The sequence below is a fragment of the Mytilus galloprovincialis genome, chromosome 9, assembly GCF_965363235.1.
Source record: "Mytilus galloprovincialis chromosome 9, xbMytGall1.hap1.1, whole genome shotgun sequence".
In the NCBI taxonomy this organism is placed as follows: Eukaryota; Metazoa; Mollusca; class Bivalvia; order Mytilida; family Mytilidae; genus Mytilus; species Mytilus galloprovincialis.
In genome coordinates, this window is record NC_134846.1 from 14,062,356 (window position 1) to 14,084,441 (window position 22,086).

The following is a 22,086-nucleotide window of genomic DNA, read 5'->3' on the forward strand; positions in this document are numbered from 1 at the left end:
TACATAAGGGGAACATCTCTACTGCTGTCCATACACGTAAGGAGAACATCTCTACTGCTGTCTATACAATAAAGGAGATAATCTCTACTGTTGTCCATACATGTAAGGAGATAATCTCTTCTGCTGTCCATACATATAAGGAGATAATATCTTTTGCTGTCCATACATGTAAGGAGATAATCTCTACTGTTGTTTATACAATAAAGGAGAATATCTCTACAGCTGTCCATACATGTAAGGATAACATCTCTACTGATGTCCATACATGTAAGGAGATAATTTCTTCTGCTCTCCATACATGTAAGGAGAACATCTCTAAAGCTGTCCATACATATAAGGAGATAATCTCTACTGCTGTCCATACATAAGGAGAACATCTCTACTGCTGTCCATACATGTAAGGAGATAATCTCTTCTGCTGTCCATACACGTAAGGAGAACATCTATACTGTTGTCCATACATGTAAGGAGATAATATCTACTGCTGTCCATACATAAGGAGAACATCTCTACTGCTGTCCATACATGTAAGGAGATAATCTCTTCTGCTGTCCATACATGTAAGGAGAACATCTCTACTGCTGTCCATACAACATCTGTACTGCTATCTATACATGTAAAGAGATAATCTCTACTGCTGTCCATACACGTAAGGAGAACATCTCTACTGCTGTCCATACAATAAAGGAGATAATCTCTACTGCTGTCCATACATGTAAGGAGATAATCTCTTCTGCTGTCCATACATATAAGGAGATAATATCTTCTGCTGTCCATACATGTAAGGAGATAATCTCTACTGCTGTCCATACATATTAGGAGAATATCTCTATTGCTGTCCATACATGTAAGGAGATAATCTCTACTGTTGTCCATACAATAAAGGAGAATATCTCTACAGTTGTCCATACATGTAAGGATAACATCTCTACTGTTGTCAATACATGTAAGGAGAACATCTGTACTGCTATCTATACATGTAAGGAGATAATCTCTACTGCTGTCCATACAATAAAGGAGAATATCTCTACTGCTGTCCATACAATAAAGGAGAATATCTCTACTGCTGTCCATACATGTAAGAAGAACATCTCTACTACTGTCCATACATGTAAGGAGATAATCTCTTCTGCTGTCCATACATGTAAGGAGAACATCTCTACTGCTGTCCATACAACATCTGTACTGCTATCTATACCTGTAAGGAGATAATCTCTACTGCTGTCCATACAATAAAGGAGAATATCTCTACTGTTGTCCATACAATAAAGGAGAATATCTCTACTGCTGTCCATACAATAAAGGAGAACATCTCTACTGCTGTCCATACAATAAAGGAGAATATCTCTGCAGCTGTTCATACGTGTAAGGAGATAATCTCTACAGCTGTCCATACATGTAAGGAGAACATTTCTACTGCTGTCCATACAATAAAGGAGAACATATCTACTGCTGCCCATACAATAAAGGAAATCATCGTTTTTTCTGACCATACCTAAAAAGAGAACATATAAAAGGACTTGTATCGTCAGATAAAAAGCCGGCAACAATTTCAACAAGCACAAGGCATGGTAGGTTACTTTGGTTTGTTTGTTGTTGTTGGTTTTTTTTTTGTTTTTTTTTTTAAGCTGCTTATTCAACCTTGCATCAGGTCCATTTCAGGCATGTTCAAGGGATAATTAAGTGTCTTAATATCATAATACCAATCTAATGAAAATATTGATCTCCGAGTTCGTCTCATGTGTAGTATAACGAAATCAGAGATCAATATTTTAATTAGATTGATCATAATACATGTACATGTATGTCGTAGACGAAAATATTGGTTTGGAATGTCCTCGTTAACACGCAGAAAATATTTGAAACTATATATTATTTTATTCTGGTATCACCTAAGTTGGACAAAGGTATACAGAAAAACATATTAGTTTACATTACATTGCATATATATACATTTGTTGAGGAAGCATTAAATATGAGTTTTTTACAACGGTATGATCAGTATAGCCGACAGGAGATTCAGCATGCAGGAATCAATCGTATTTGTTGATTTGCATGAATGGAATGAGAAATGACATTCGAAACCTTTTCTTTTTTTTTTGGCGAGCCTTGGAAATAGAATTGACCGTTAAATTAAGTTTTAAGGGTTTAAATCTATTCAGAAATATAGCATATAACGTATTATATTATAACCAATTTTCCTAAAAAAAAAAAAAAAAAACTTCTCATTTAAATACGTTAGTAGGTACTTTTTTTAATCAAAGTCTTCCTTTTTGTAAAATACGTAAACATCGTCTTGACCTTTTTCTTCTTCTTCTTTGTGTCGCAACATATGATGATATTAATTAAAACGATATCTTCCCTATGCAAGTACGTCGTCCAATTGACTTTCCAACTTTAAAAATAAATAAAAGATAAGTATACAGAAGTCGCCGAAACATAATTTTTTCTCTAAATTGAGTCTTTTCTGCATGGTATGTTTAAGCTGAACATTTCACTTTACTTAATATTAAAATTATTATTTTTTTAATATAAACAAATTCTGTTTTATTATTTAGATTCAATATGAGACTAGAATAATACACAAGCAGCTCAAGCACAAAAAAAAAACACTTCTAAGGATATTTATTTCATATAAATATGTTTTAATCTTTAATCTTTAAATTTTACGTCTCTTGTAATGCAGTGCACTTGACATTGGTCTTTATTTTATTATTTTTTTTTTTTTTTAGATTCTATTGAAAATTGAAAATTACATAAAATAATTTAAATTGTTTAATTTCCAATTGAGAATCCACTAAATATATGTGGGCATAACTGATTATGCATACCATATTTTGTTCAAACACATTAGTGTTTCAAAATAAATTATATTGGGAAAACTACTTTACCAGTTAGGCAGCAACCATTTGATTTTCGGGGGGGGGGGGGGGGGGGGGGGGGGGGGCTATGGGTTTTTTTTCTGGACAAATTTTTTTTTTCGACTGCGGCGAAAAACAATCTATTTTTTTCGCGACAAGTCGAAAACAATTTTTTTCTTTCAATTTTAGCATTACATATAGTGGCAGCTGAGGGTGAAACAAACAATTTTTTTTTCTCAGAATCAAAAACAATTATTTTTTTCTCCAAAAACTGGAAACAAACTTTTTTTTCCAACCCCCCCCCCCCCCCCCCCCCCCCCCCCCCCAGAAAATCAAATGGTTGCTGCCTTAATAGTTATTTTTATGAAAGTTGCAAAACATATTCTTCTTGAGAAAAAAAAAACAATGTTCCTATAAAATACGGCCTTATAAATATCGATATGATTGTTTATTATTCATTACCACACGTGCCCGATAATGCAGGAAAGATGCGAGCGAGGGACGGAGAAGTAATCATATCATATTCTCTCCATCACTCTAAACTAAGTACGCACATCCGGGATCTTCATTTGGTGTAATTGACCCACTTTTCGACAAAAAGTAGCAGACGAACTAAAGTTGATTTTGTGAAAGTTTTTAAAATGTCCGAGGACCAACCCGTCTTCGTCCAACTAAGGAGAAAGGATCCTTCTGTACAGTGGGGATTTCGTATGAATGGAGGAAGAGATCAAGGATCTATATTATATATTCAGAAAGTAAGTTTAATGATTATTTGCACTAAACATATATGTGAAGGTTGCAGTGATGCAGCATACATTTGATTACAATAGTATCTTATCTTGTAAATACAGATGGAGATTTGTGTAGGAGGAGGTATAAAATTAAAGCTGTATTTTACAGAGAGAAAAAAAAAATATTCTGAACAGACATTTTCGCACATTATTTTTCTAAAATATGTTTACAATTAAAGCAATGGTAACCGTTTTACAGTGGTTTTGTCAAATTGCATTTTCTAAGTAAATGTATAATCTCTTAGTTTGAAGCAAAATAACCTCTCCCCCTTTATTTTCCAATCGCTAGTTTCCAACATAACGCGACCATACATTTATATATCATTAAAGTTCAACCTCTCATCATTATTTCCAATCTCTAACTTCCAACATTACTCGACCATATTTTTATAAATCATTAAAGTTAAAATTGCATGAGAATGGAAATGGAGAATGTGTCAAAGTTGTGTATTTGATACATCGATATTTACTATAAATATCATCGTATAAATGTAATTTCAAAATATTATATTCATAATTATATTACATGTAACCGAAGGGTTGACATTAATGTTTATTTTGTTTATCTTTGAAATCAGAGACTTTTACTTGTAATTATTTGCATTCCTGAGTTGTATGAATACATCGGTGATACATATGAATATTTGGTTAATAACACTTGAAATTAAATCTCATGAAGTATTAAAGCAACTCAAAGAACAGAAGAAATGAATAGCGATAGAATTTCAATTTTGACGACGTGATAAATATCTGACCCTCTTAAATAATGTCTTATTTGTACAACTATGAGATCAAATGTACATTAACAAAATGCCCTTATACATTTTTAAATGCAGAGATATACATTCCACATCGGGTCCATAGCATTACTAAGTAAACCTTGTTCAATAATTATTTGCTATCTTTTCACTCTTTCCCATGCATGTGGAGTAAGACATTACAACGAACATAAATTAAGAAAAACTCAAATGTAAAAACTACAGATTATTTTCTTTCATTCGTTATCAAAAGATCTTTCATCATTTAGTAGTTTGGTTAAGATGTTGTTGTAAACAAAAATATACCTATAGGGATATCTGACACAAGGACCATAGGCCCTCATTATTCATACTGATCATACATTCGTGACAAAAGACCATATCTCATACTGTTCAACTTAACAAGCCAATTAGGCTGCTGGGACATTTAACATGTACATATTTAACATTGAACATGAAATTATTATACGTTTGACATAGTACAGGTTATTTTATTCATATATGCTGACAGGGGGTGACCTCTCCCTCTTTTTGTGACCATTAAAATGCAGAGACAAAAAAAATCACCAGATATACGTAAATCGCATTGAAGCTTTGGTACAATAAAGTTTTCTATTCTTTCTGAAACTGTAAAATATATTATTGATATGAAAGCACGAATGTAAAGACTGCTACCAAACAACTAAAAATAAAAAGCGGCAACTAATGGCCAGCTCAAAAGAATATACTTCGTGTGCTCATTTTATAGTCAAAAAGCCCCAAATGTTCGCCAAATTCTATTGCTTGCATAGTTTTTTTCTGCTGATTGCCAGTTTACTGTGTGCCAAGTTTTCTGTTGATGATATTGCGAAAAAAGCACTGCCAGATGTGTTAAAACAACAATGATGTTTTATTATGATGAATATTCTGGAAACAGATAGCAATCAGTAGCAACATGTATTATGTGGATAACTGTAACTGCTACTTAATGATAACAAATTGCTGTAATTTTTGGTAATTTTACAGTAAAGTTAAATATTTAATACTGTAAATTGAATATTTAGTACTGAAATGTCAATAAGATTAACCTTGTCTGTGTTTTATAAGTACATAACAAAACGTTTTAACGTATGTGTCCAACTGTTTATGGAAACATCTCTTGTTATTATTTTTTTTTTTTGGGGGGGGGACACTTCCATTGTCAAATCTACAAATATTTTACATTCATTTTACCAACTAATAGGGTAAAGTGTTTGAAACAGTACTTGACAGAAGAGCCAGTAACTGAAAATAATACACTTAGAAAGAAGATAGAAAAACAGGTCATTTTTTTAAAGAAAAAAAACCAATATTTATCTGAAAACATCAAACAGAAAGATGATAGCTTTCCGTTGACTTATGATTTTCATAAAAACGCTCAAATGTCTTCAGAAAATGTCCATAAGATCTAAGAATTTAACTTATGGAAAAAATCGAGTGGGAGTTAGTGAAGTAGTTATGATGAAAAAAAGGAGTAAAAATTAGAAGTCGTTGACGTCTTACACGACTTCAAATAAGTTATGATTGTTTGTTTTATGCGGTTTTATTAAGAATATAACCACTTTTATCGTAGTATGTGTAAAAGGATAGATCAACACCACAGATGCTTTGAACAGGTTTTTCCTATTTTCTCGAAGTAGTTAGGAAAATAGTTGTCTTTCTGTGAAGCAACAATTGTCAGGACACGACTTTAAAGTGTTTTTAGTAAGAAATGGAGTGGTGGATTATGAATGTGAAGTTATTATACTTATAAGATGTCGGTAATAGACAGTAACATGTGAAGTATATCACGTATAGGGGTCTAACGTGACTAAATCATAGCCCCCCCATGAGGAGATTGTATTACGTATTGATCAGTCTTGTTATTGAATGATTATCTGAATATAGCCAAATTGTTTATGATCATTTACACATGTATCAATCAATGCTCTTTCTGATAATCATGTTTGATTACTATTATTACGAATCAATATGAATCGGGCATATTGCTATGTAAACCCCTCCCCACAAAAGACCCAAACCCACACACGCAAACATTTTTTAACAGATCTAATATGAAATGTACTGTTATACCATGAAGTTCCGTTTATTTCAAACAATAAAATAAAAATAGACGCAGAAAATTGCAATATTTGGCAAAATAATGTTATTTATTACAAAGTGCCGTGTTGATAAGTATATAACAGTTGCTGATAGCTATAAAGCAGTTAATGAGTTCACTTTCTGAAGTTCTATGAACCTCTTTACTGAATGGTGCAACAAACAACATACGTTTAGGCAATGACTGGTTGGTCGGATAATCTATGTTATCTAAATACTTGAATACCGTATGCTTTTATATTGCAAAAGAGTTGGGTTTCGTCTATTTTTTCATTCAAATCACATATTAAGTGTTCACCAAAGAAGAACCTGGTATTAGTATCTAATATACAACATGCAGCGTTTGGTCTTTTGAAACCTTCAATATCTTGTAGCTACTGTCTGTAGCAATGTTCAAATATTCGGTAAAATGGGCATGGTTTATGTTAAAGTTGCATCTTGCCAAATTGTCTATAAATATATGATCAATAAAGATGTACATGTGGTTACAGGTATCACAAACAGGTAGTTTGTATTATAACTAAGATTATTAGATAGGTACTTTGAGAGAATGATAACAGATCAGTGCCAGCATTAATTTCTCTATCTGTAAATCTCATCAGAAGATTCTGAAGTGGAGGTGGAATATGACCTCCATTAAGGTCAAATGCATGCTCTTTACAACTGACAATGATTATCATCTTTTGATTTACTAAATACATTATCTTTATCGTAATACCCTGTAATGTTACAGATAAACTCGTGCACAAGGATTCTGTAAACATGGTAAAAGAGGAGGGCTTTTCATCTCTATAAAATAGAGACATGAAGTCGTATTTTTCCGTTTCTGTTTCTTCGTAAGGCACAAATTGAGGTATCCATATAATACTTTTATTTTGCTTATTTATAATTGATGAATATTTCAATATAATAAGTATGTAAAATGCACAAAATATACATTCATGACATTTTGCAAAGATACTTAAATGTGTATCACTCTTCTCAGTTCTCTCGTAACTGTGATGTATTAAAAAGATGTAAAAGATGTACCAGCTGTACAACATAATGTCACTTTGATGAGTACAGAAGACTTTTACTGGCAAATGTACATAATTAGATTAGTAAAACTAAATATTAGTACTACCATGAGACGTCACACACAAATATATTAAAATAAAACGCTACTTGTCGATAACTTAGATAATTGCCTCGAACTGTCAGTTTAATTTTTTTTTACTTACGAGAGAGAAAAAATGAACTAAATAAATTCACCTCGGATTATTACGTTTGAACTTTCAAGTTGTCATGCCACAGGTTATCCTATTATTTGTAATGCATGGTATATAATAACCTATTAATGATACATAGATGTCAAGGTACTTAACTCTAGGATGGACGAACTCGGTTTTGTCACTTTTATATTTAAGTATGTAGGATTGAAATTATTTAATAATGATACATTCTCTTAATGAAGTGCACCACAAAAGAGATATTTGATTCTAAAGTTTTTGACGTCAATTTTGATGTCAACGAACTTCGTTATTCATTGCTCTTGAACTTGATTCCTCAAATCATTCAGGAACACAATAACGCTAATCATTTTACAAAGTTTTGGGCCCGGCATCATAGAAGTGCACAGTCCTTTTAGGGTAGAGTTATATGTGGTATCCTGGGTATAGAGCCTTCGATCGTCGGCATGGGGTTATATAGGTGCTTACACGGTTTGTTTGTGTACACAAATGCACAAACAAACGGTGTAAGCACCTATACTATTATAATAGAGCGAGATGCGTTTAAATGGATAAACATCATTTCAAAAACACCTCCGTGTTTCTGTAAAAAAAAAAAAGAAGCAAACTATCAGGTGACCCCATCCTGATATGTTCTCATTTTCCAGTATTCTGTCGGTCAAACCACTTTCATTGGTTTAGCGTATTAATTAATTGCTTCGTCATTAACATGTGTTTGATATTTGCCGCTGAACATTGAGCAAACAACTATCAAATTATTCAAAACGATAAGATAGGTCATAAAACTTAAAAGAAAGCTTTTCATATAATTTTTTATCAAATTTCAGCTATCACGTAATGGCGTAGGAGACCGGAGTGGCTTACGACCGGGGGACGGAATTCTCAAAATAAATAATGTACCAGCAACGTATCTAGACCATGAACAAGCTAAAATGGAAATTATCAGAAGTGGAAATGAACTAGATTTTGTGGTGCAAAGGTATGGTTATACTTTACATTTAGTTAGATCAAGTACATGAAACTAGCGCCAATTGAATAACGAGTGAAAAAAAGACTTACGAAAAAAGTGTTGACAACAAGCGAAAACAAGAAGCTCAGAAGGCAAGCTTAGTATATGGTGTCCTTGAATTAAATATACAGGGACTTGTGAAATATGCGCAACGAGGCAGCTACCCAACGAAAATACACGACAAAGAGGAAAATTAACATATAATCTTCCAAAATCATTCACAGGTTCCATAACATAAATACACACCGAAATTGTAAGACCGAATGATGAAACATTGTATAAAATATGTACTTCATTGTAGGTCAAATAAGACCATGAATGCATGCACCTCCTCCTCCATTGCTAGACGTGCATTTTATTGCAGTCGGCTTACTAAACACATTTTTTTAAACAGTTATTGGCATGACACGGGTTATGTTCTTCTCATATATTTTATGATAGTATGATACTAAACCCCCAACGGGAGGGATTGTGCCTGATATTCATATGATGAAGACATAATCTTTCAATCAGTTTAATTGAGGTCTGAAGCTGGCATGTCAGTAACTGCTAGTAGTCTGTTGTTATTTATGTATTATTGTCATTTGTTTATTTTCTTTGGTTACATCTTCTGACATCAGACTCGGACTTCTCTTGAACTGAATTTTAATGTGCGTATTGTTATGCGTTTACTTTTCTACATTGGCTAGAGGTATAGGGGGAGGGTTGAGATGTCATAAACATGTTTAACCCCGCCGCAATTTTGCGCCGGTCCCAAGTCAGGAGCTTCTGGCCATTGTTAGTCTTGTATGATTTGTAATTTTAGTTTCTTGTGTATAATTCGGAGTTTAGTATGACGTCCATTATCACTGTACTAGTATACATATTTTTAGAGGCCAGCTGAAGGACAACTACGGGTGCGGGAATTCTCGCTACATTGAAGACCCATTGGTGGCCTTCAACTGTTGTCTGCTCTATGGTCGGGTTGTTGTCGCTTTGACACATTTCCTTTCTCAATTTTATTACTAAAGGCAGCATCCACCTATCAACTTGCGTGGGACTGACTTATGGCTTTATTTTTGAAAGGAATGTAGATTTATTGGTACTCTGTACTCGACAAACTAGTTAAATGCTGTCGGAAGCTAGACTCTCAGAAATATAAACTAATGTGCTTTACATACATTATTCTTTAGTTTTCTATGTTGTGTCGTGTGTGCTGTTGTTTGTTTGTCCTTTTCATTTTTAGCCATCGCGTTGTCAGTTTGTTTTAGATTTATGAGTTTGACTGTCCCTTTGGTATCTTTCGTCCCTCTTTTATCGTGCTGAAACCATACCTGTTAAAAATGACACCATTTTGTTTAATTCGGATTTTTGTGACTCAAATTAATCGTCTCAGTCCACTGAGTTAAACAGAATAAAACAAAACATACAGGAATTCGTTAAAACAGTAAATGTACAACATTACAAATGTAAACGAAGTAAAACGCACTTATGTTATTAATTCAGAATGACATAATACTACATCTCTTAGACCATGTAGACTAAATGTAGAATAATAAGATGTAATTCCAACAGAGTAATTATATAATAAACTAATTACTGTTCTGGTATAACTTTCCTTTTTACCATGTATATCAATGAAGTTATGTGAAGGCTGTCTGACGCTACATAATTAACATTGTGTTACAGCAAATAACAGTTGAGGAGAATTAGACATGTGACAAATATTAGCCAATCTATAACTTCTAAACAAGTCTTTGCATCTCATCTTTAATATGAATGAGATTACTAGAACAACTATTTTCAGCTAATTTTACTCGGTTCCATATATCAACTTTCTTTCAGTTGTCCCTTTGTAATAAACATTTAACATGTGTTCCTTCCCTTATAGGAAAAGCTGACAAAATATGGTTTAGGCTATTCTTGATTTAATGTTCACTATTGAATGTATTTATCTTTTGCTGTATGTATGTCCGGCATGTAAAGATCATCTGACCTTAACCTCATTTTTATGGTTCATTGGTCAATGTCGTGTTCCATGGTAAGGTCATTTCTCATTTACTATAGTGATATGGTCAACTATATTTTGTGTACGGTTTGTCTGGAAGATTTATCGTACCTAACTTTGGCCTTCGCCTCATTTTCGTGTTGAAACAGTCGCCAATATGTTGGCTTCTCGGATGATATAAGAAATTATAGGTTAGTATGGCGACATTGGCACCCATTAATTATCTTTTAAATCCAAGGACAGTCTCCTCTAAAACTGCAGGTCGAATTAGATAGAAATATCCATTATTTCGAGATAAAAAGCATTGTCATAAATTGTGGGTCTTGCTGGAGGTATATACTCTTTATTTAAAACAGTTATGCATGGCTGATAGTTTATTATGTACCTTCTATCCAAGACAAAAGTTTTATGAAGAAAACAAATCATAAAAATTCAGTGGCAGGTCTGTGAAAGGATGCAGTAGGTGTCCATCTTCTACTCTAAAGGAAAACATCGCCATCGGGTAATTGGCATAAAAGAAACCCGAAAAAAATATTGTCTCGTTCTGTTCACCGAATATCTAAGGGTTGCAATCCCTATTATCAAAAATTGTAATCACCCCCTGACTCAATCTAAAGAAACGTGTGTTTTTAAATTGTTTATGCAATATGACGAATTTCAATGGTCTCTTTTATTGTGTTATTGTCTAAATTTCAGTTTGAGTTAACTTTGATCGTTTTGAAGACGTAAACAACATGTACTCGGTATGCATAGTGTTAAATCTCATGAAAAACATGAATTTGTCACAAATAAGCCGTTAGTTTTCTTGTTTTACATTTTTTCATTTCGGGGCCATTGCTGACTATGCGGTAAAGGCTTTGTTCATGGTTAAAGGCCATACGATGACCTATAGGTCTTAATTTTTTATGTCACATGGTATCTTGTGGAGAGTTGTCTCATTGGCAAAGATAAAGTATGATGATGATATTATCAATCATTTTGGGAAATTTTGTTTTACAAAGCCAGGATAACAGACACAGGTGCTTGTTTCTGTAAAGATAACCTGTTTATTTGGGTTAGCTTTTTCAAAAGCTGAAGCCTGAGGTAACAAAAAGAGAGGTACACCTAATAGTGAGATAGAAAATATATATAAATATAGACAGTAAAATGACATATATATGTTTTTATTTCATTCTTTTGATTTTAGAGATGCCATAGATGTAGGTCAGCATAGAGGAGCACAAACTAAACCAGCACCAAAACAACGTTCTGAAGTTGACGAGGAACCCTCGATGTATAAGGGATACACAAACCCTAATGTACAGTCTAGATCATTTAAAATATTACAACAATCATTAAATTATTCAGAAGCACCACAAGGTAATCATCATTTGAATAATGACTTGCAAGAAGAGGGCGGGTTTGGATACTGCACCAATGTTGCCCCAACAATCATTGTTAAACGCGCAAAAGGTAAAACGTGTCGAAGATTTTTGTTGTGTTTTGTCTCTGTGTGATTCAGATGTCCCTTATTATTGAATGACATATTTAATATTTTTGTTTCGTTTTGTTTTGATGGAGGTTGCGAAACGGCAATGGGGTTTCGATGTCATAGATGGGGGAGGGGATAGCGATAGGGAAGAGTGTTTTCAGATGTCAACAATGGGGGGATAGCGGTAAGGCAATGCGTTAATCGATGTCATAGATTAGGGAGGGGATTGTGGTATGGCAGTGTATTATCAGATGTCATACATAGCAGAAGAAAAAAGTTGCTAAATGGATGTACAAAGGATTTTTATTAATCTGGTTGTATGACAATGTTAGCATTTATATGTATGTTGTACAAACATCTACAGAAAAATAGAAGAATTTATTTTCGTATATCTGTGCATTATTTAGCATATATCTGTGCATTATTCAGATATTTTGAAACAAACCGGTCCGCTCATCTTTTCAACTTTTGGCTCAATTCTTAAAGAAGAAATAAACTTTGAGCAAACAATACAGGTTCTGGTCAAAATTGTCCACTATTGGTTTAATTGTACAAACAATTGTGATATTTCACTCTTGATCACTCTTTGCACGCTGTTATAGTAAATATTATGGATGGACTTGAGATGGTCGTTAATTGCTTTTTACAGATGGACCTGCCAGTGAATCTGGACAAATGAAATTGATGACAATGTCTGACTTCATGTATTCTACAGGAATGTCTGATTGAGCCACAATGATATCGTCATTTCCTTATATTTCGAAGTTGTTTCGTTTTTATTTACATTCCTCTGTCCTTCATATGGTGTCATGTTCGTCTGCACAGAATTTTCTATTGTTGGCCTCGGTTGGTTTGAGAGGGCCGTCTACGCCAGACTGAGAGGTAGTGTGATCAGTCGGCTACCAAAACCGAGGGAATACTTACAGCTATGTTAAAATTACAGAATTGTGTTAATGTACGAAAACTGATTATTCCGATTTTAAATTTATCGTTTAGAAAACAACCATTCAACATTTATAACCACTCGGATTTGGTAGCTGGAACCAGAGCTCTAAAGCTGTTGTTCGTATTCCATCACTAATACTCGCACCACTACTAATAATTTATTCTATTTGATCATTTCTGTTGTCTTTCACATTTTGTTCTGCATATTTTAGTTCTGTTTGTTTCAAGTTTTAATTGTCCCTCGTTTATTTACGTTACTATGTTTTATAGTCTTTTGTTTTATTTCTCTCAGTTGTGAATCGTGTTGTTTTCTTCTGTTTATGTTGGTTATGAAAAGTTTTGTAAAAATGAAAGAATGCGTCTTTTCTATCTTTGATTTTAATGTATTTCTGTACTGAAATTTAATATGATTCGGAAAAAAATAATGGTTTTCTAATTTTTTTTTCAGCAATTGTAATTGGAGAAATATTTTAATTCTTCACAGTTTTCACAGACTTTAATTGTCTATAAACTGTCATGTCATTTCTTAAAAGAAAATACGGGTCAAAATTTCACCAAGCAGAACTAAAATATGTAAATGATATTTTTTCAACAGGCGATCATTATGGAATAATCAAAGAAAGATAACTCTAATTCAACAGACAAGTTAAAAACAATATTTAAGATTTTTTTCTTCTCTTTTTCAGAATCAGACTGAATAGGAGCATTTTTGCAGCCATACCTATCCAGGTTATTATAAGAGGAGGAGATTATAAAACACTCATCATCTAGACTAAATGTGATGCACCATTCCTAAAACTTGTATACTAGCGATGGAAAGTAGTTTGAAGGCAGTTCTTTTATTAGAGAAAATTAGTTATGATTTAGTGTTATGCAGTAGTTTCTTTCAATGAGGGCTATACTGAGGCACCTCATTCATCATATTAACTAAGTCACACATTTTGCATGTCTCATCAATGTTGATCTGGGTTTTTTTTATTTGTTTATCAATTTTTTGTTGTTGTAAATTGACGATTTTATATTTATATAACCTAACCGATATTGTAGTAAATTCATGTTTATGTGATAACACACTGTTTGGATGTAAAAAAAAGTCACATGAAAAAATTAGTGAAAAAGGGGTGAAATTACCACAAAAAAGCAGTTTATATCTCTGTTATATCCTCTTCAAACCGGATTTATTTTTTCAGCAAAAATTTACATTTTGTTAGAATATCTTGCAAAACTAGCCTTTATTATTTATTTTATCTTTGTTTTGTTTTATCTTTACTTTTTTGTGCAAACAGTCGCTTTCAAAAGCGAGGATTTACCTTTAAAAAAAAGTAGTTGCCATTTTTACGCGACAATCACAAGTTATATTTATATAAGCGATGTATCAAAATACTGTTTTATATATATATACAGTCCTGGAAAAAGATGCGTTTGACCTCCTGTTTGTCAGTCGGACAAGGTTAGGTCAGACATGAGCTTTAGGTCTTGATTCGGAGATTGTATTTGTTGATATTATTTATAAATATGATATTATATATATATATATGTATACTGGAAAGTTATTCCTTATATTTTTGCGTTATAGTGTGACGAGATTGAATAAATATTTTATGTTTAGCCCGTTGTTTTTTCTTAATAATCCACCTATAAATGGTGTTTGTTGGGTTGATTGGTTGACTGTTGGTTGCCTAACGTCCAGTGGCCGAAATATCTCATTCCTTTTCAGGTTGAGTAGAAGTTAACAATAAATACAATAAGTATAGGTCTTGTAATAATAGAGGCCATCCGGGATGATGGTCGGGGAAATATGGACTGCCACTGGAAAATGAGGGTAAATTGGAAAGGGAAAGAACTTTTGACATTCTCTTTACACGATTTAACTTCCCCATTCTGACTGGACGTGGCTGTAAACTAAGTTACTTGATACATCCCGCACAGCCAAACAGACGCCCCACTTTGGCAAGCGTTTTTCTGCGACTCGGAAGAATACCAAGTGACCATATTGCTATTCGCCACTCACCCTTGGAGTGTGTGTGAGTTGGAACAGCTGTTCTAGATTTACATTCATTGGAAACCCTCAAGTTCTCAAAAATAGAAATGTTAGTCAATATAAACTCTTTATAAGTTCGAAGCTTCATACGACTATCAGAAGCATTAAAAGAAACATAGCAAAGTTCATCAAAAACCAATATTGCCCGAGTAGCTGACACTTAATATAAACTTTAAATTTCAAAATCTATTGTTTAATATCCTCCAGGACCACCAGCCCACGCACCTAGTGGCATAGCTTGGTCCTTATTTGAAGCTAGACGTACGATTTGAGGTTTTGTATACAATGCCTCACCACTGTTGTAAACGATTGAAAGTTGAGACAAAACAAGCGTCGTAAAAGAGTAAAAATGGAATAAGTCGATTTTATTTTTCTGATCAATCAATTCAGGTTCTTTGCTTAACGCCCTGTCATTAAAAAAGTCGTGCATTTTCAGGACGAGTACAAATCAATACGTGTCCAATAGATGTTTATCTATCTGTGTCGATCAGAATGAAGAGCACAACTTTCGACTGCAACTGTAAAAAAAAATTCGTGTTAGACATTGAGAGAAAATAAATTTGATTTGCATTGAAACAGCACCCCTACAGACTATTCAGGTTCTTGCTTAACGCCCTGTCATTAAAAAAGTCGTGCATTTTCAGGACGAGTACAAATCAACACGTGTCCAATAGATGTTTATCTAGCTGTGTCGATCAGAATGAAGAGCACAACTTTCGACTGCAACTGTAAAAAAGAATTCGTGTTAGACATTGAATTTGATTTGCATTGTAACAGCACCCCTACAGACTACTGTAAGGTTTTTTTTAAATACTTCTTCATCGTGAAATAGGCGTGGCACTCTACTTACACGAGGCATAGGATTTAACGCTGCCAATCAGTTCGACCGTACTGGCGTGGCTAAGTATTTATACATCCTACACAGTTATTGTTAATCCTTAATCGTGGGTTTTACTGCTGGCAAGATTGCCAATGAGACAACTCTCCACAAGAGACCAAATGACACAGAAATTTTACAACTATAGGTCACCGTACAACCTTCAACAATAAGTAAAGACTAGTGTTCGTTTTCTTGTCTTTTTTTACAGGAGGTAAGGATTGGCGCCACACTGGTAAAAAAAAATATATTTTGTCTTAACTTTAATAGATTAAAAATCACTGAGATTCGTGGAATTTTTATATCATTAAATGTTATTTTCCAATACGCGTTAAAAGTAACTACTAGTATGCTGGCTAGAATTTCATTCTCGTTAACCAAATTAAGAAAGATCCTGACTACCAAAATGAATATTTATTTTCTGTAAAAGTTCTCGATTAGAAGATATTCCATATCGATTAGTTTTATCAAGGAATTGTATATTTAAATATACAATTCCTTGGTTTTATCAAGGATTTGCAAATCCCGTAGTTGGATTTTATATATAGACCCCTTTCATAAAATTTCAGTTGATCGTATCTATGAAATTATATAAATACTACAATTATCAGGCCGCATTATCATTTTCGAAATTCAGACGCAGTTGAACTAGTTCCGTAAACCTAATCATTATACAAAATTTCATCAAAATTCGAAAACCGCCCGATTACGTATGCATTACTGCAATGCAATGTTAATTTCAAGTTCGCAGCGAAAAATAGAGAAGATGAGGAGTACTGATTTACATCACCTAGACTGGCGTGAATCTGTTCTGCCAACAAATCATGGCGCTGACAAATCAAGTTACAAATAACTCTTTAAATTGATACAAAAAAGTACCCACATGAAGCTGTAGTCACTGGACAGCACAGGTATGACCTACTGACTCAAAAGAGTCTGTATTATATATTTTAAAACCTGTACAACAATCATGTCCTCAGCGGTTTTATTCGCTATGGTACACATACGAGCATCATGCACAACGGATGGCACATGTGGAACAGGGTGTACTTACCTTCCTAAGTTCAAACCAAGGGATTTTTCTCTGACAAATTATTGATTTTCACTGTGTTTTGTGTGGCTCATTTGCCGTGAGTAAATTTATTTGCATTTTGTACACATTTTATTTCTGGCGTTTTTGTTGGGCAAAACACTCCGATTTTAATCATTCAATATTTGTTCAGTTCTAACAGAGATATGTATTTATATGTCTCTGGTTCTAACAGAGAAATACAATGGTACAAATCAAAAGACAAGCACTGAAGTTATAAAAAGGCCCAGCTATTGAGAGAGATGCAAAGTAAAGCACTCACGGTATATCTGCAGTCCTTTATATCTAAATATACAATTCCTCGAGTCCTATATTGGAGATGTTTAAGTCTGACAGCGCTGGAGATAGAAAGACCAGTGCTGACTTCAATGTTGCGCGGTCCGCACTTGAATTGATTCATCATGAATTTACAGAGCTCTATGATCTGGTTTTTATATCTGCAACGCTATATGTACTGCACTAGTAATCTTTGAATAAAACACACTTAGGGTAGAGCTCTGTAAATGCCGAACCAGTCCACGGGGCGATGAACAGTTTTGAACAAGGATTTGTATGGAATGGACAAGTTGGAGGTAAAAACATTAAACATTCGTTCCTCTCCCCTTTTTGGACAATTTCTGAAAGCATGGAAGACATATCAATTTTCGAAGAGGAGCCCAAATGCGAGCCTAAATGTATGAAGATGAAAACCCTTGTGAAGTTTGTGTCCATGTCTAATCCATTATTATATGATATAAGGAAGATAGGGTATGAATTATTAAAACATTTGAATAATTTAATACTTTAGTCTTTACTTTGCCCAAATCTGGTTCATTCAAAGAAAGATCTTCAAATATTTGAGACGTCTTGATAGGTAATTTTTAATTATTGCTGCTGCGCCTCCCTGGATGTCAAAAATACATCTAACATTATCATCATATGACATCATAAAGTCAAAAGATTCATGGCATCATGTTTTTTTTTCCCCCATTTGAACCAATGGTTATACTAGAGTTATCCCTCTTTCCACTTTTTAAAGTTGTCAATGTGAAATTGTGCATTTCATACCGTGTTGAAATAACCTGTCCATGCTATTCAATATTTCATCAAACAGTAGACATCAGTGGAGGATCCAGAAATTTTCATAAGTGGGGGCCCACTAACTGATCAAGAGGGAGCCCGCTTCTGTCACGCTTCAGTGATTCCCTATATAAGCAACCAAATTTTTTCCCAAAAAGGGGGGGGGCCCCCTCTAAATCCGCCTCTGGACATTTAAAAAGAGGACATTACTGTAGAATTATTAAAAATAAAGAATTTGGCAGAGTATAAATTTGAAAATAAATGAGTCTTCAAGGAACTAGATAGACAGTTTTCTGAACAAATTCATTCCAAATTTTATTGTCAAGTGAAAATAAATATAGATAAAAAAAAACACACAAGAGAAAACATATTCCTAAAATGTATGAGAGCAAATAATTCTATTTACATATATATGTGTACATACACAATATGAATAAATAAAGTAACCCTTAAATTGCCCTCATGTTGCATTGTTTTAGTGTCTTAAGGCCACGGTTTTTTAATTTGTTGGTTTACGGATTTTTCTCATAAAAAAGTCGGGTCGGTCGGTCGGAAAAAAAAAGAAAAAAAATATCTTTCAAAACAGGAAAATATGCAAAATAAATATATATATTTCACCTTACTTAACAAAATGTTTGTCTTATTTGCTGTTTTGTCATCATTTTTTAACATTTAGTTCGATGAAATATTATTGATCAGTGATCATGAACATCGCATGACATCGTTTAATAACTTCCTGTGAAAAAAGGGGGGAAATGCACGGACAAAGACGAAATTAAATCGTCATTTCACAAACAAGAAACACAGATTCCCGTAGTTCTCAATCATTTCCAGAAAACTTGGTAAATAATGATCTTCAGTCACAAAAGCTGATAAAGAAAAAAAAATGTAAAAACGTCGTACAAAAATGAGTTTCAACACACGTGTCGAAAAACGTAATAGACTAGTCCACTGGAAAAACGACAATATCGGGTTAATCAGTTGTCATGCAATCCGGTTTCTATCACAATGATTGATAATATGAAACAAGAAAATTTCAAATGATTTGTTAATATTCAGTACTTTTAATTGGTGTATTCCACCTGTCAACATTTGGACAAGTCTATTTCTCTGAGATGATGCATCTTACGGACTGATGACAAATAAGGGAAACGAACTTATTTTGTAATAGGTTTTCAACACAGGTTTCGTTCCGCAAAATTATTCGCGCAAAAGACATTTCAAGGTCAGTTATAATTGATTTGTCTATTTTTAGAAACGTAAATTGGAAGTTTTATTTTTCACAACAGAAAGTGTCATCAACTTTGTTAATGATTAATGCATTTCATGTTATAAAAAAAGAAATTTTAATTATTTTTCAGGGATACTGCATTGATAAGGGTCAGCAGGAATAAAAAAGCATGAAAAGTCAATTTTATTTTTATTCTGAAAATCAGCAAAATCGGGTCGGCGGATCCGTAAACCAACAAATAAAAAAACCGTGGCCTAATGAAATAGAAAAATCCTGGTATTATTTTAATTTTCCTTTTTTTTTATTGGCACAACTTATTTTATATCTAAAATGGAATAAAAGGCTAAGAGTACAATTGAATTAATAAATTAGATGTCCAACATCTAGAACAAAGAGGGAGACAGGTGTTTGTTAATTTTAAAAGTGCATGCTGAAATGTACATCTTTCAGCCAAAAATAGACTAGAACTTTATGAGCATGTATATTGCCTGCAAAGCATGTCTGAGGAGGTTAAAAGTTGAAAGTCAGGTGATCTTGAAATTTACATCCAACCAATCAAATTTGTTCTTTGATATTATTGACAGATGCCAGTCGTAAAGTTTTGTAAAAAAGCATGAGACAAACCAATATTTAAGAAGACAGATGAAGGCATTCAAGAACAAAATAAAAAGAAACCAAAATGACCTGCTTCTTTTCATATGAAAAATTGTAAGTAAATCAATAAACTGTCTAACTATCAAAAGTCAAAAGTTATTTTTTGTTTGTTTTGGTTGTATATATTTAGGGAAAAGACTATAATATTAAATTGTTTCATTTGCTAGAAGTTTCCTCCTATTTAATGCTTTAGCATGAGGACAAAGTTATGAAGGTGAGAAATTGGCATGCTGTTTCAAGTGGGGGCATAAAAAATTTGTGAAATATAAATACAGTGAAACCTGTTTAAACCAAACTTCTCCGGGACTTAAGACTTTGTTCGGTTTTGGCCAATGTTCGGTTTTATAAGGTTCAGAACGCATGAAATTTGATATAAGTATTTTTGTGAAATTGACCCCAGGTTTGTCTGTACTCTGAGTAAATTTTGAGGTGAAAATGCAGCTATTTTAGCCAAAAGTTCCACATGAACCGTAAAAACATTTTCAATCCAAAAAGCCTTGGGCTAAATACTTAAGCCTACCCTGAAATGGGTAATTTAATCGGACTCATACTTCTCTTGAACTGAATTTTAACGTGTATTGTTATACGTTTACTTTTTTGCATTGGCTAGAGGTATAGGGGAGGATTGAGAAGTCCCAAGTCAGGAGCCTCTGGTCTTTGTTAGTCTTGTATTATTTTCAAATTTTAGTTTCTTGTGTACAATTTGGAGTTTAGTATGGCGTTCATCATCACTGAACTAGTATATATATTTGTTTAGGGGTGAGCTGAAGGACGCCTCAGGGTGGGAAATTTCTTATGCATTGAAGACCTGTTGGTGACCTTCTGCTGTTGTCTGCTCTAGAACTCCAGAACATGCATACAGATATCTGTGTTGAAATTTAGTATAAGAAGACTAATACTTCTGTGTTTTTGTAGGTCATAATGAAAAGGAAACCAGTCCAGAACAGTCAGTGATATAAATTTCTATATCATGGTTGTCAAGATGATGATGGAATTGTTATACAGGTATTTACTCAGTCGGGTTGTTGTCTCTTTGACACATTCCCATTTCCATTCTCAATTTAATCAAATAGGTCTATTTTTTGTTTTGTTTTAACAAAAATCCTTATTTAAATAGAAAAAAAGAAGATGTGGTATGAATACCAATGAGACAACTCTCCACAAGAGACCAAAATGACACAGAAATTAACAACTATTGGTCACTGTACGGCCTTCAATAATGAGCAAAGCCCATACCAGATAGTCAGCTATGAAAGGCCCCGAAATAAAATTGTAAAACAATTCAAACGAGAAAACTAACGGCCTTATTTATTTATATAGAATGAACACAAAACAAATATGTAACACATAAACAAACGACAACCACTGAATTACACACTTATGACTTGGGACAGGCACATACATAATGTGGCAGGGTTGAACATGTTAGCTGGATCCCAACCCTCACCTAACCTGGGACAGTGGAAAACTTTTTTCTAGGTATCATTGCTACCTTTGCATGCAGTCATCTATCTATTAGGTACTGTACATAGTTGTCAAAAATAAGATCTAGAGTTCAAAGGGAAAGACTGTGCATTTTGTATAAAATTTCCATATGTTTAGCATTGAAATAATAAAAGGGTACATAATCCTTAAGATTAACCTGTATTAGCATGATTAGCATTGACATACCTCATTGTTAGGGAGATTATTTATTTCTCAGATTTCAATTGGCATTATTTTTTCTTTACTTTAAAAAAACTTTTGCGGATTTTGTACTATTTCTTTGCAAAATTTTTAAATAAGAAGTTGTATTTTACACATCTTGATTGTCATGATAATATTATTATGTGAAGATATTTTTTTATAGGAGGAGTTTTTAAGTGTTACCCTTGACCATCTGTCCTGGAATCCTTCTTTCTGACTTTGTGTCTGTTTATCATTCCCTCAATCTTTTCCTTTGTCCCATTAATGTTTCTTATTTGT

General features: G+C 33.4%; 1 protein-coding gene across 3 annotated transcripts; it reads left to right on the plus strand.

Annotated features, from left to right (window-relative positions):
- Nucleotides 1-3,340: 3,340 nt before the first annotated feature.
- On the plus strand, nt 3,341-14,777 carry LOC143044471 (PDZ and LIM domain protein 7-like). Of its 3 annotated transcripts, XR_012968683.1 has the most exons (5): nt 3,342-3,616; nt 8,585-8,736; nt 11,940-12,112; nt 12,874-13,106; nt 13,856-14,777. XR_012968683.1 is itself a non-coding variant. In XM_076216509.1 (4 exons), the coding sequence occupies exons 1-4, from the start codon at nt 3,503-3,505 to the stop codon at nt 13,864-13,866; spliced, it is 543 nt and encodes a 180-aa protein (XP_076072624.1). In that variant the 5' UTR covers nt 3,341-3,502; the 3' UTR covers nt 13,867-14,777. The 3 variants fall into 3 exon arrangements, 2 of the variants coding, with proteins under 2 accessions (XP_076072624.1, XP_076072625.1); XM_076216509.1 differs by lacking the exon at nt 12,874-13,106 and having other exon boundaries at nt 3,341-3,616; nt 11,940-12,205; XM_076216510.1 differs by lacking the exon at nt 12,874-13,106 and having other exon boundaries at nt 3,351-3,616.
- The last annotated feature ends 7,309 nt before the right edge of the window (nt 14,778-22,086 follow it).

Excerpts from the sequence above, each read along its gene's own strand:
- LOC143044471 (XM_076216509.1), top strand. The coding sequence starts at position 3,503 with ATGTCCGAGGACCAACCCGTCTTCGTCCAACTAAGGAGAAAGGATCCT. Across the intron at positions 3,617-8,584 it reads CTATATTATATATTCAGAAA|CTATCACGTAATGGCGTAGG; the intron begins GTAAGTTTAATG and ends ATCAAATTTCAG. Across the intron at positions 8,737-11,939 it reads CTAGATTTTGTGGTGCAAAG|AGATGCCATAGATGTAGGTC; the intron begins GTATGGTTATAC and ends TTTTGATTTTAG.